Here is a 15,231-nt window from a genome sequence, read left to right as displayed (position 1 = left end):
ATTATTCAGATTCTATTACCTCACTGATATCATGGTGTCACATGAATCCCAGAACACTGTGGGTATAAACATTTAGTGGCAGCTGTTTGCTAACTATCATTTCAGATATCAAACAAAAACTATTAGTCCAGTGAACTAGCTCCTAGTTTGTTTCCCTACCTGGATTTGTCCTCATTGGTATCTCCAATAGTGAAGAGCTTTCTTGTTGGAGTGGGTGGAACACGGGCTAATCGAGGTTCTTTCTCCTGAAAGGCAAGCAACAAGTGAAGAGTGAACTGTAAACACAGTCCGCAATCGACACAACAGCTCGCCACGCTGTACAATAGAGTTCAATGCTACAGAGCCCTCCATAATGTTTGGGCTAAAGACCCATCATTTATTTATTTGCCTCTGTACTCCACAATTTGAGATTTGTACTAGAAAAAAAAAAAAAATCACATGTGTTTAAAGTGCACATTGTCAGATTTTATTAAAGGCCATTTTTATACATTTTAGTTTCACCATGTAGAAATTACAGCTGTGTTTATATATAGTCCCCCCTATTTCAGGGCATCATAATGTTTGGGACACATTGCTTTGCATGTGTTTGTAATTGCTCAAGTGTGTTTAATTGCCTCCTTAATACAGGTATAAGAGAGCTCTCAGCACCTAGTCTTTCCTCCAGTCTTTCCATCACCTTTGGACACTTTTATTGCTGTTTATCAACATGAGGACCAAAGTTATGCCAATGAAAATCAAAGAAGCCGTCATGAGACTGAGAAAAAAGAATAAAACTGTTAGAGACATCAGCCAAACCTTAGGCTTACCAAAATTAACTGTTTGGAACATCATTAAGATGAAAGAGAGCACTGGTGAACTTACTAATCGCAAAGGGACTGGCAGGCCAAGGAAGACTTCCACAGCTGATGCCAGAAGAATTCTCTCTATAATAAAGAAAAATCCCTAAACACCCATCCGACAGATCAGAATCACTCTTCAGGAGTCTGGTGTGGATTTGTCAATGACCACTGTCCACAGAAGACTTTATGAACAGAAATTGAGAGGCGGCGCCTAACGGCAGCGGCTCGACTACAGTCGTCTGTCTTTCTTTATTTTTGTCTTGTTAAATGTATGTCTTGAGTTAGTTTTTATTTTATTTTTTTAGCTGTGTATATGTGGGGGGTGGTGGGGGTGCTGTGGGGGAAACCGTTTTAAATCTCTTCCCTGTGCGGGGACCCGACTATTCCCTGTCGGGTCTCGGATGTCGTTGGGCCTAACATCGTGGAGCCGGCGGCGACCTCCGGCCGGGACTAACCTGGGGGCTCCAGTTGCAGAGCCTGCGGAACGGACATCGCGGAGCTGGCCAACTTCGGAGCGGGAGGAGCTATGGTGGCGCGCGGCTGCGACCCGACTTTGGAGTTCGGAGGCACCGGCCGCAGATCCGGTGGACAGGAACATCGGGAGCTCGCAGGTCCCTGGTGGGAGACCGCTTTTCCGAGCTCCGCAACGGCAACTTCTCCCGCTGGAACCGCGGGTTTAAAGGACATGGAGCCGGGGCCTAACATCGCCCGGCGTGGCTTAAACGGCCTCAGGACTTACCATCGCCCGCCGGGGGCTTTAACATCGGAGCCCCAGTTCGCCTCGACACTGCAGTTGGACTGCTGGACCACGGGAGAAGGAACAAAGGGAAGAGATAATGACTTTGCCTTCCATCACAGTGAGGAGATGTTGGAGACTCACTGTGATGGATGTTTATGTAAACTGTGTTAAGTGTGGGTCTTGGATTGTTTTGTAATGTAAAAAACTGTAGAAATTATATTTCGTTCAAACCTAGGTTTGAATGACAATAAATAGCATTCTATTCTACACTGCAAGATGCAAACCACTGGTTAGCCGCAAAAATAGGATGGCCAGGTTACAGTTTGCCAAGAAGTACTTAAAAGAGCAACCACAGTTCTGGAAAAAGGTCTTGTGGACAGATGAGACGAAGATTAACTCATATCAGAGTGATAGCAAGAGCAAAGTATGGAGGAGAGAAGAAGCTGCCCAAGATCCAAAGCATACTACCTCATCTGTGAAACACAGTGGTGGGGGTGTAATGGCCTGGGCAGGTATGGCTGCTGAAGGAACTGGCTCACTTATCTTCATTGATGATACAACTGCTGATGGTAGTAGCATAATGAATTCTGAAGTGTATAGACACATCCTATCTGCTCAAGTTCAAATAAATGCCTCAAAACTCATTGGCTGGCGGTTCATTCTACAGCAAGACAATGATCCCAAACATACTGCTAAGGCAACAAAGGAGTTTTTCAAAGCTAAAAAATGGTCAATTCAAAAGTGGCCAAGTCAATCACCCGATCTGAACCCAATTGAGCATGCCTTTTATATGCTGAAGAGAAAACTGAAGGGGTCTAGCCCCCAAAGCAAGCATAAGCTAAAGATGGCTGCAATACAGGCCTGGCAGAGCATCATCAGATAAGACACCCAGCAACTGGTGATGTCCATGATTCGCAGACTTCAAGCAGGCATTGCATGCAAAGGATATGCAACAAAATACAACACATGACTACTTTACGTTACATTACATTGCTGTGTCCCAAACATTATGGTGCCCTGAAATGGGGGGGACTATGTGTAAACACTGCTGTAATTTCTACATGGTAAAACCAAAATGTATAAAAATGGCTTTTATTAAAATATGACAATGTGCACTTTAACCACATGTGATTTTTTTTTCTATTACAAATCTATCAAAACACTCATTTGGTAGTTTAGGGGTTCTACTCTTAAACATTCACTTTCTCTTTCATTTTCTTTCTTTCTTGTTCTTCCTCTCTTTTTCCATTTCATCTTTGCTAAAATTAAAATGGAAGCTATACAATAATTGTATTATGTCATATGCCACGGTTTATACTTTTGTACACTGCTTCTAATAAAAATATAAATTTAAAAAAAATTAAAAAATCTCAAATTGTGGAGAACAAGAGGCAGATAAATAAATGATGGGTCTTTGTCCCAAACATTATGGAGGGCACTGTAACTGAGGCACAGATAAAGATGGAAAAAGTGTCCTTGCATTTTACCAGAAACTACCAAAGAAATGCACAGTAATTCTGTTCTGCTGCTGCCCCATTAAAATTATTTGCACTATTTGCACGACGGGTCAGTTGCAGCTGGATGTCCCGACTATTTTGGTCGACCATAACTTTCTGCATCAACCAGTAAACATTTCCAAATAAGGTGCAGAACACAATTTTTACCCCACTATCTAACCAAGTAATTGAAAGGCACCTGTCGACATGAATTAAACCATTTGTTCAATGCAAGCTAACAAAGTCTTTGTTAAGTGGGGATTGTGTTACACAAGGCCCAGCACATGATGCATGAATGAGCCACTTTCTATTGTGGTTTTCTCTTTTCTCTGTAACACTGGAAACCCGATAGAAGTATATAAAATAATGAAAGGCATAGATAGGATAGACAGTCAGAACCTTTTTCCCAGGATGGGACAGGAGCAGGGCATTATCCCCAAACTTTATATCTGTTATATGGATGACTGCATCGGCGCTACCTCCTGCACCCATGCAGAACTCATGGACTTCATCAACTTCACCACCAATTTTCATCCTGCACTCAAATCATCCTTCCTCCCCTTTCTTGATCTCACAGTCTCCATCACAGGAAATCGACTAATGACTGAAATTATTACAAACTCACCAACTCCCACAACTATCTTGTCTAGAGTTCTTCCCATCCTGCTTCCTGCAAAGATTCTATCCCCTACTCCCAATTCCTGCATCTACGCCACAGCTGCACCCAAGATGAGGTGTTCCATAATAGGACATCCAAGATGTCCTCATTCTTTTGGGAACAGGGGTTCCCCTCTCACATCATAGATGAGGCCCTCACTCGTGTTTCCTCATTACCCCACAGCTCCGCTCTTGCTCCCCCTCCCCATAGTCACAACAGAGACAGAGTCCCCCTAATCCTTACCTTCCACCCCATCAGCCGTTGCATACAACACATAATCCTCTGAAATTTCCGCCACCTCCAACAGGATCCCACTAGCCACATTTTCCCATCTCCACCTCTTTCTGCCTTCCGCAGAGACCGTTCGCTCCGCAACTCCCTGGTTAACACATCCCTTCCCACCCAAACCACTCCCTACCCGGGTACCTTCCCCTGCAACCGCAAAAGATGCAACACCTGTCGCTATACCTCCTGCCTCGACTCTGTCCAGGGACCCCGACAGTCCTTTCAGGCTAGGCAGAGGTTCACTTGCACCTCCTCCAACCTCATCTACTGTATCCATTGTTCAAGATGTGGACTCTTGTACATCGGCGAGACCAAATGGAGACTGGGCGATCGTTTCGCGGAACACCTTCACTCAGCCCGCGTGAACCTATTTGATCTCCCGGTTGCTGGACACTTTAATTCTCCTTCCCATTCCTACACGGACCTTTTTGTCCTTGGGTCACCTCCATTGTCAGAGTGAGGCTAAATGCAAATTGGAGGAACAGCATCTCATATTTCACTTGGGCAGCTTACAGCCCAGTGGTATGAACATTGATTTCTCTCACTTCAGGTAGCCCCGGCATTCCCTCTCTCTCTCTCTCTCTCTCTATCCCACCCCCCCCCCCCCCCCACCCAAGTCGCACTAGCTTCTTATTTTCACTTTACCTTATTTTCACCTTACAAACAGCTAACAATGACCTGTTTGCTTTATCATCGTTACTTTTTTGCACATTGTTAATTCATTGTTCTTTATCTCTCCACATCACCGTCTATATCTCTCGTTTCCCTTATCCCTAACCAGTCTGAAGAAGGGTCTCAACCCGAAACGTCACCCTTTCCTTCTCTCCAGAGATGTTGCCTGTTCCGCTGAGTTACTCCAGCTTTTTGTGTCTACCCCAGGATTTAAAAATCAAATTCGTGAGGGCATAGCTTTAAGGTGAGAGGAGCGGTTTAAAGAAAATGTACAATGTAAGTTTTCATTACACAGAGGGCGGTGAGTGCCTGGTACGCGTTGCCGTGGGTGGTGGGTGACGCAGATTATTTTCACAAATGATTCAAGGGCTGTGGGATACAGATTTGGGGAAAAGGTACAAGAGGTATATGAGGAAGAACTACTTCTTGCCTCAGGATGGTTTTGGGCCACTGGCAAGAAGTGGGTAAGGGCATCTGGCCAGGACTTCCCTGACTTGAGCTGGGTGGATCCTCATATGCTGTAACAATTCGGGCTAACCAAGGGTCTTGAATCTAAAACATTAACTTTGAATCCCTTTCCACAGATGCTGCATGACCTCCTGTGGGGTTTTCCAGCAATTTTTTTGCTTTAGTTTCAGATCTATCAAATTTTCAAAACATTTTCATTATAAACTCTGCAATTGTAATTTTATGTTCTTCTTGCCTGTTCTGGCTCTTTGAAAGAAAGCATTTATTATTCTCAGTCCCTTTCTCTTTCCTTAAAGCAATTATTTGCATCTTACATGTAATCCAAATACTGATTACAAATCAATATTGCATCCTTGTCCACTTATTAAACAGTAGATTTCAGGTCATCAGTGGTTTGTTTCCACGGGGGCGCCGTCCTGTATGGTATGGCTGCCCAGCCTGCAACTATTCGTTTTATCTCTCTTTTTTTTATTTTTAGTTAGTTGAGTCTTTTGTTCTGGAGTTATAGCCTTTTTTATGTGGGGGGAGGGGGGGGGGGGGGAGGGGGAAACTGCTTTTCTAGGGTCCCTACCTGGTCGGAGAGGCAGCTTTTCTCCGGGCTGCACCGTCGACCCGTCCTCGCGGCCTACCAGCGGGCCTGGAGCTGCGTTTCCCGTCGGGGACCGCCCAGAACCTCGGCTTCGGTAGCGGCACAGCGCTGGAGCGCTATCGCGGAGCGGGCGATGCCCTACCCGGGTCGCCGCGCTGGAACTCCAGTGAGCTGAGACCGCCGATAAAAACATCGCTGAGCTGCGGGTCTGAGGAGCGGCCAGCTGCGGGTGGCGGCGCTGACTTTTCATCGGGAGCCTGGGATCTCTCAGCGAGATCACCAGTTGTGGAGCTCCATCCTTGTTGGCTTCGGAAGCCGCGGCCTCCAGTACGGAAGCGGCCGTTCCAGGGTTCCCATGCCGCTGTGAGGATTCTCCCGATGCCGGAGCACCATCACCCGGCGAGAACGTCCTGGAACATCGGGCCTCCGTGGAGGCAACTGTGGAGGCCTCAATAGGCCCGACTATGGGTGAACTGGGGATGGGGACTGGACATTGTGTCTTCCCCCACAGTGGGAACCATTGTGGGGGGATGTTTTTATGTTTAAATTTCTTTATTACTGTTAAGTCTGTATTCTTTCTTTATGTGCTGCATGGCAAGAAGCATTTCACTACACCTAGGTGTATGTGACCAATAAAATAACCTTTGAACCTTTGTTTTAAAAAGAACATCACCATAAGTAAAATAAAACAGAAAATGCAAGGGAAACTCAGGAAGTCAGGAAGCATCTCTGAAGAGAATAAAATAAAGATTATGCTTCAGGCACTGGCCCATTATCTACACCTGAAACATTAACTCTTTCTCTCACTACAGATACTGCCCAACAGGCCCTTCGGCCCAAATTGCCCACACCGGCCAACATGTCCCAGTTACACTAGTCCCACCTGCCTGCACTTGGTCCATATCCCTCCAAACTTGTACTATCCTTGTACCTGTCTAACTGTTTCTTAAACGTTGGGATAGTCCCAACCTCAACAACCTCCTCTGGCAGCTTGCTCCATACACCCACCACCCTTTGTGTGAAAAAGTTACCCCTCAGATTCCTATTACATTTTTTCCCCTTCTCCTTGAACTTATGTCCTCTGGTCCTTGATTCCCCTACTCTGGGCAAGATATTCTGTGCATCTACCTGATCTATTCCTCTCATGATTTTATATACCTCTATAAGATCACCCTTCATCCTCCTGCGTTCCAAGGAATAGAGACCAAGCCTACTCAACCTCTCGCTACAGCTCACACTCTCTAGTTCTGGCAACATTCTTGTAAATCTTCTCTGAACCCTTTCAAGCTTGACAATATCTTTCCTATGGCCAGAACTGAACACAATACTCTAAATATGGTCTCACCAACATCTTATACAACTGCAACATGATCTCCCAACTTCTATACTCAATACTCTGACTGATGAAGGTCATAAAGCCTTTTTGACCACCTTATCTACCTGTGACTCGACCTTCAAGGAACCATACACCTGCCCTCCTAGATCCCTCTGCTCTACAACACTCACCAGAGGCCTACCATTTACTGTGTAGGTCCTGCCCTTGTTAGATGTCTGAAAATGCAACACCTCACATCTAGTCATTCTATGAATATCTTCAAAATTTTCTGCTTTTATTCCAGATTTCCAGTATTGATGTTTTTCTATTCTCTATGCCCAGCTCTTTTGGTCACTTAGACTAAACCTACTCTATCAGGTCACTGACCTACCTACCAGTACTAACTACAGAACTGATTGAGTTTCCCTCTCGAGCAATGCTCCTAAACATTTCTCTCACAAACCTTCTCCTTGGATTCAGCCAGAGTCAGCTTGGGACTAGATGCTGAACGGACAATTCCTGTCTCTTTCCCTCTCTGCTCCTCTGGTGGTGGCTGCAAGTTGTTGAGGGCTCCGTAGCTTCCTGTTTTGCGTAGGGCAGTGCGCCACGCTGCTGGGGACTGCGGCTCCCTCTTCTCCTCTTCGAGAGCTGCTGTTTTGGCGGGGGAGCCTGAAAACTGGGCATGGAGAGGAAACACTTTATCAAATGATGGGACACATTCACCCATAATTGAATCGCCTCAAACTGAAGTGGAGAACAATGGAACAGGTAAATATCCTGCTAAAGCTTAATGACAAAATTAAAAGCTGGCAGAGTTAGGGGGCTTACCTCTCAGTGCCTTCAAAGGTGGAGGAGAGACCAAGCTTACTTTAATACAGCATAAGAATATAACGCGAGTAGAGCTGGAAGATTTACCAGTCCCTCAATCCTGCTTCATCTTTCAATATAATCATGGCTGAACCTTGACCTCAACTCCACTTACCTGTTCCATTCCAGAACTCACAGAATCCCTTAAAATTCAAAATTATTTTCAACCTGCATCTTTAAATATGAAAAGAACAACATCATTTGGCTGGTAGACAAAAATGCTGGAAAAACTCAGCGGGTGAGGCAGCTTCTATGGAGCGAAGGAAATAGGCAACGTTTCGGTTCGAGACCCTTCTTCCGACTGATGTGGTGATGGGGGGGGGGGGGGGGGGGGGGGCGGGAAGAAGAAAGGAAGAGGTGGAGACTCTAGGCTTGTGGGAGAGCTGGGAAGGGGAGGGGAAAGAATGGGAAAGCAGGGACTACCTGAAATTGGAGAAGTCAATGTTCATACCGCTGGGGTATAACTACGCAAGCGAATGCGAGGTGCTGCTCCTCCAATTTACGGTGGGCCTCACTCTGGCCATGGAGGAGGCACAGGACAGAAAGGTCGGATTCGGAATGGGAGGGGGAGTTGAAGTGCTGAGTCACCGGAAGATCAGGTTGGTTATTGCGGACTGAGCGGAGGTGTTAGGCGAAGTGATCGCCAAGCCTATGCTTGGTCTCACCGATGTAAAGCAGCTGACACCTCGAGCAGCGGATGCAATAGATGAGGTTGGAGGAGGTGCAGGTGAACCTCTGCCGCACCTGGAAAGACTGCTTGGGTCCTTGGATGGAGTCAAGGGGGAGGTAAAGCGACAAGTGTAGCATTTCCTGCGGTTGCAAGGGAAACTGCCAGAAAGAGACATCATTTGGCTTGTCTCCTATGTGAAGCCACTGCTCCCAATGTTAGTGTCTCCAAGCAGAATAAACAACCAAAGCATTCATTCTGATTCAAGTCACTTTTGAATTTTGTTTTTCAATCAACACAACTCAGTTGTCTAAACTACGCAAACTACATGTCCATCCCAATAAACATTTCATCCCAGGAGTCAATTTAGCGAACCTTTGATCTGTTTCCAGGCATTAACGCAAAAAGATGCAGAAAGCAAAACTTCACAGAATACCTGCAAACTCTTGTGTAGAAGGGAACTGCAGATGCTGGTTTATATACAGTGCCCTCCATAATGTTTGGGACAAAGACCCATCATTTATTTATTTGCCTCTGTACTTCACAATTTGAGATTTGTAATCGAAAAAAATCAGTGTTAAAGTGGTTAAAGTGCACATTGTCAGATTTGAATAAAGGCTATTTTTATACATTTCATTTTCACCATGTAGAAATTATAGCTGTGTTTATACATAGTCCCCACCATTTCAGGGCACCATAATGTTTGGAACACGGCAATGTCATGTAAATGAAAGTAGTCATGTTTAGTATTTTGTTGCATATCCTTTGCATGCAATGCCTGCTTGAAGTCTGTGATTTATGGACATCTTCATGGCTGTCTTCTCAGGTGATGCTCTGCCAGGCCTGTATTGCAGCCATATTTAGCCTATGCTTGTTTTGGGGGCTAGTCCCCTTTAGTTTTCTCTTCAGCATATAAAAGTCATGCTCAATTTAGTTCAGATCAGGTGAATTCCGGTGGGCGGCGCGACTCTCATCAGCAGCGGCCTCTGCAGTCCGTCTGCGTTTTTTATTATTTTATGTCTATGTTTTTATGTAGTTTTTGTTATTTTTTGTTGGGGTATGTGTGTGGGGGGGTGGGGGTGGTGTGGGGGGGTTGGGGGTAACTTTTAAATCTCTCCCTGCACGGGAGACCCGACCTTTTCTTTGTCGGGTCTCCGTTGTCGTTGGGGCTGCAACGAGGAGCGGCCTCCAACAGGAAGACTGGGGGCTCTGGTGCCGACTACTCACCTCACCGTCGCGGAGCTGGCCGAGTCCAGAGCGGGTGGAGCTGTGGCGGACGCTGCTGCGGCCCGACCTCCGGAGATTCGGTGGCTGCAACTGCGGGTTTGGCGGACGGCGACACCGGGAGCCCGCGGGTCCCTGGAGGGAGACCGCTTTTCAGGGCTCCCGCAACGGCGACTTCTCCCGCCCGAGTTGCGGGGTTGAAGAGCTCCTGGAGCGGGGCCTTACATCACCGCCCCGCGCGGCTTGGAATGGCCGCGGGAGTTTGCGAGCGCGCGCCGGGGGCTCTAACACCAAGACCCGGTGTGCGACCTTGCATCACCCGGCGTGGCTTTAATGGCCACGGGACAATTCGCCATCGCCCGCCGGGGGCTTTGACTTTGACTTTGACTCTGACATCGGGGGGGAGAGTGCAGTGGAGAGATAAGTTTTTTTGGCCTTCCATCACAGCGATGTGATGGATGTTTATGTAAATTATGTTGTGTCTTGGGTCTATTTGTTTGTAATGTATGGCTGCAGAAACGGCATTTCGTTTGGACCTCAAGGGGTCCAAATGACAATAAATTGAATTGTATTGTATTGTATTGTATTGACTTGGCCACTTAAGAATTTACCAATTTTTTTAGCTTTGAAAAACTCCTGAAAAGAACCTGAGCCACTGAACCTGTGAAGCCATGTGTCCCAAACATTATGGTGCCCTGAAATGGGAGGGGGGGGGGCTATGTATAATCACCACTGTAATTTCTACATAGTGAAACCAAAATGTATAAAACTGGCCTTCATTAAAATCAGACTATGTGCACTTTAACCACATGTGATTTTTTTAAATTACAAATCTCAAATTGTGGAGGACAGAGGCAAATAAATAAATGATGGGTCATTGTCCCAAACATTATGGAGGGCACTGTGGATGACGTTCCGGGTCGAGACCCTTCTTCAGACCCTGAAGAAGGATCTCGACCCATAACATCACCTATACCTTTTCACCAGAGATGTTGTCTGAACTGCTGAGTTACTCCAGTATTTTGTATCTATCTTCAGTTTAAACCAGCATCTCCAGTTCCTTCCTACACAAGTACCTCTTACCTGTTGTCCAAGGTCAAATGTGAGAGCCACCATCTCTAGTGCCATTTCCAGGCATGATCTTATAATTGAGTTGCCTTGCAGCCTATAGAAAAGACATGCAGCTATGCGACTAATAGCATAACCAACCAAAAAGAGAAGCTGGCTGGCAAAGGAGGGACTTACCTCCCTCCTTTTGACAACAAAGGTGGGAGCAGTCTAAAACATCCTCTGCCATAGAAATGACTGGAAAAATATCTCAGCAGGTCAGGCAGCGTTTGCGGAGAGAGAAATGGCGATGAAGTATGAGGTTAATGGTCTTCTATCACAACCATCATCCACATGCAACCTGACCTGCTGAATATTTCCAACATCTTCTGCTTTTTTCCCCCCAGATTTGCAACATCGACAATTTCAGTTGCTGTTGTCTCTCAGCCTTTCCATGTTGAGAGAACAGCAAACCGATGACAACAACCTCTGGAAATCAAGCTCAAAAAGCAGCAACATTCACTAGCAAGCCGCAGCTAAGCCCTAAACAAAAACAAATTCTTAATTATTAAATAAAGCATTAAAGTTTCCCTCTGGTCAAACTGTGGTGACCATATCATGAATATGGAAGAAATATCTTTTAACAATTCCAGTGTAGTCAAATACTGATGTTTCAGAAGGCTTCCACAACTTTGCTCTGAATGGCTAACAAAGGAAGTCTTGCCCCAATAATTACCAATGGTTTGTCAGGGTCTTTGTGCAGCTAAGCTGCTATTGGATCTAACAGTTATTATAGTCACTTCATGTTCATAACTGGACATGCCCCAGGGGGAATCGATGCAAACGTGTGCAAATGTTTGAGTGTAAAAAGTTAAAATGTTCAATTGGCAACTTGAGGTCTTGGAGTTAAGGCACAGAAACTGGAGCTTCAAAGATGAACGCAAACTCTATTGGGATGAGAAGGAGAGGGAAGGAACCAATACCAGTTAGTGGCAGCAGAGGAATTCAGGAATAGAGAGAATACGCACCAATCCGGGATTAAGGAGGAAATTGCACTAATTAAGGACTGAGAGGTACACACACGAATCAGACAGACAGTGGAAACACAAACCAAAAGCAGACAGAGGAAAGAATATGCATCAAGTAGGGCTGAATGGTAAAAGGGCACCAATAGGACATCAGGGCACTAATAGGAATGAACATCAAACTACAAATCTGTGTGTTTTAACTAGGCAATCAGATATAGGCAATGAGCACAAACATCCCCACTTGAATGCAGTTTAAATGCTTCCTGAGACCTGCAGTTGCTCGTTATTAAGCATTAGCTCCCTGCTTGGACAAGTCTGAATATTAACTTTCATTGCTTCTGGATTATTTCTACTGGTAGGTTATTAGTGACGTGCCTGAGAGATGTGTGTTTGGGTCACTGCCGTTCACAATGTTCAAAAGGATTTGAAACTTGGAACAGAATCAAAATTGCATTCGTTTTCTGATAATAACAAATCTCTTGAAGAATGGCCATAAATAACAGAATAAAAGGCCACAGACGGAGATATGGGTAATTTGTGAAGTTGGGCCAAGTCATGGCAGATGTGTAGTGTAGCTAAGCACGAAATAATGTGAAATCTGAAGGATAAACACTATGGGCATACGAGCACAGTAGGCAATTACAAAGGAGGGGACGGATTGGTGTGGGAATGAGAGTGGCAGTAGGGTGGGACAATACCTGCTTCCTATGAATACTGTTGACATTATGAGCAAACAAATAATAGTTGAGAGAGAACAGATCTCAGATATTAACAATGACCTTGCACAAAGCTCCAGCCTAGCTTCACCTGGAACCGAGAGCATCACATTTCAGAAGGGACATCTGTGATAGTGTAAATTGATATTTTGTATGTGTCACCCAGTTATAGGCACGTCAGAAGACGGAAATACCTCTATTGGGGGACAAAAGGGGCATGCAGTGGCTCAGCAACATTTCAGAGGAATTCAGGCACATTGAAACCTCATGACAACTTCTACATGAAACTGGTAGAAGCTCATTTTCAGAATTGGGAAAGTGGGAATTAATGAAATTAGGTTGTAGTGGCGCAATATCTCAAGGAGAGAGTGAGCCAGGAGCACTAGAGACAAAACTATGTCTGTAAACCTTCAGAAACATTTAGGGACCAGCCAGTTGGAACTCAGGAGCCTTTTATTCTCTTGAACATTCTATGTTTCCAATACAAAAAAGTATCCTCAAAACATTTCAATCTAATTTAAAAAGGCAGTGAGCCATTAACCTCTTTTCCACGGTTGGTACCCAACACAAGCAATTTGTGTTTTCAGCGAGGTTACATCCTCTCTCCTTTCAACAATACAATCACGTTCACACGATAGGATACACGTGAGACAGAAGGAAAGCTTAATACACATCTACCCATCCTCAACCACCTCCTGAGATGCCTTGTGTCTTATAGCAATTTTCTGAACAGATTTTAAGCGGTAAAGGCTGCAGGGTATCAATGACAATATACAGACTGCATTCTAGATTGCTGGACTTTCTGTTGCCTCAAAAATTAGACTGCCTCTTCTGAAATTGCTTACCTAAAACCAGAGAGTTTGAAATAGAGAGGAAGACTAACAGAGATGAATGCAAAATAAACCACGTGCTCATGCAGCACACCAAAAGCTCCACCGAGAATGGTAATCTCAACATGCAAGAAGCTCACCGCTGCTTTTTGACCTCTTTTGGCGACCAAGACAATGCCGGTTTTGCGTAGGCCCTGTCGCCATGACTTTGGGTCACTTGACTGACAAAAAGGTAGGAAAGGAGTAATGAAGTCAAACTGTAGTCAAAGGAAGAGCAAGAGGAGAAAAAGAAAGTCAGATGAGAGTGATAGAGAAAGAATGACAGGCACAAAAGAGCAAAGAGGAAAAACATCCTTGTTCTACATGGCCTTAATATAAATAAATAATCAATTCAGTCCACAGTAGACCATGCTGTCAATAAATCAAATCATCTATATCACTGTAACTTTCATCAGCCAATGCCTAACTAAACCAGGGAATTGAAACTGCTGGAATGATGTTCAACGGAGCATTGATGCTCATGGAAGGTAATGACTGATTTCAATCAAAATTTCAATACAGGGAATGTTAAGCAAGCTCCCATATCTATCTGGATCACCATTTGTGGAAAGTGGGAAAATGAATACTGTCCAGAGTATCACCCCCAAACACTGATTAAATCCACTCCATTCATCACCAGGGAGAAACTGATGCCATACAGTAGGACAGCGTAAATTATACAATTATTGTAATAGACAGTGTTCTTAAAATATCTACTGCTTGTCAGAGGAATGTCCAATAATACCATGGATGGAATATGGTGCCTTAAAGAGGTGTGTGGATCTTAAAGTATTAGCCAATGCTATTAGAGGTGCACTTACAATACTTTTTTGATAAGGTCACAGTTGATTTGTTAATGGACAGAGCTTCACAGTGTGATAATCTGACAATGGCACCCCTGACCATGGAATCGTGGATCCTGCCACTTATTGGGGAGCTGAGATGGAAATCCCAGAAAAACAAGCAGCGCCCTCTTTTTAACAGTCCACATTCATTATAAATGGTTTGCTTCATTTCTTGCACAGACTGAAAGACCATCCAATTGTTATGCAAACAAGCCACTCACACAGTGCCACCATCAGGGCTTACTCCCATTTATCCATATCTTGGTGATGATCATAGAATGGAGGGACGGCTCAAGAGTACAAAGTTGAAATTTGAGGCACGAGGTGGGGATGGGCAAGAGCAAAGGTCATACAGCATGAAACATGCCCTTCGGCCCAACTCGTCCATGCCTCCCTGTGCGTGTGCTCCAAATGTTTCCTGTCCGTATAAATGTTGGATGTTGTGGTGGCTGTGAGCAGTGGTGCTTTGCACATCAGTGGTGGTGGGGCCACAGAAGTGGGAGATTGTGCTGGTGAGACAGAGCTTCAGAGTAAAATGTTGTTAAAGGGGCTGAGGAAACTTGCTTCATCCATTTTCAGTGCTGCAAAAATAGTTTCCTTGCTAAATAAAACTTCACAGCTACCTGGAGCTGTTAGGATTTCCAACTCATGAGAAAGCAGATGCTAAATACAAGATTACAGAGTCTGAGAAATAGAACTTCCTTTAAATATTACTAGGACACCTGCAAAGCTATGATTTAAATTCAGAGCAGACTCGGCATGAAAGGGTTAAAAGTTACCCAATATATGATAATGCATAAAGCAGTGCTCTTACTAGAAAATGAGCTGCATTATTGTGAGATCCAACACAGCATTCTTCAAATCATGAAGCAACAGAGCACTATTCACAAATAATATAGCAGTTCTC

At 44.7% G+C, this 15,231-nt stretch overlaps 1 protein-coding gene across 4 annotated transcripts in view; it reads right to left on the bottom strand.

The window, feature by feature from the left end:
- LOC116984782 (protein phosphatase 1 regulatory subunit 12A-like) overlaps nucleotides 1-15,231 on the bottom strand; it is a 131,060-nt gene that overhangs the window by 40,615 nt on the left and 75,214 nt on the right. For all 4 annotated transcript variants that reach the window (XM_033039152.1, XM_033039155.1, XM_033039153.1 and 1 more), the window contains exons 10-11: nucleotides 7,525-7,737; nucleotides 160-245 (exon numbers count right to left, since the gene is read on the bottom strand). In XM_033039152.1, coding sequence (XP_032895043.1) covers nucleotides 160-245; nucleotides 7,525-7,737 — 299 coding nt within the window. The remainder of the gene's footprint in view (nucleotides 1-159; nucleotides 246-7,524; nucleotides 7,738-15,231) is intronic.

This window comes from Amblyraja radiata, chromosome 20 (assembly GCF_010909765.2).
Source record: "Amblyraja radiata isolate CabotCenter1 chromosome 20, sAmbRad1.1.pri, whole genome shotgun sequence".
NCBI lineage: Eukaryota > Metazoa > Chordata > Chondrichthyes > Rajiformes > Rajidae > Amblyraja > Amblyraja radiata.
Note: the sequence above shows the minus strand (reverse complement) of the source record. Positions and strands in the feature narration are given on the sequence as shown.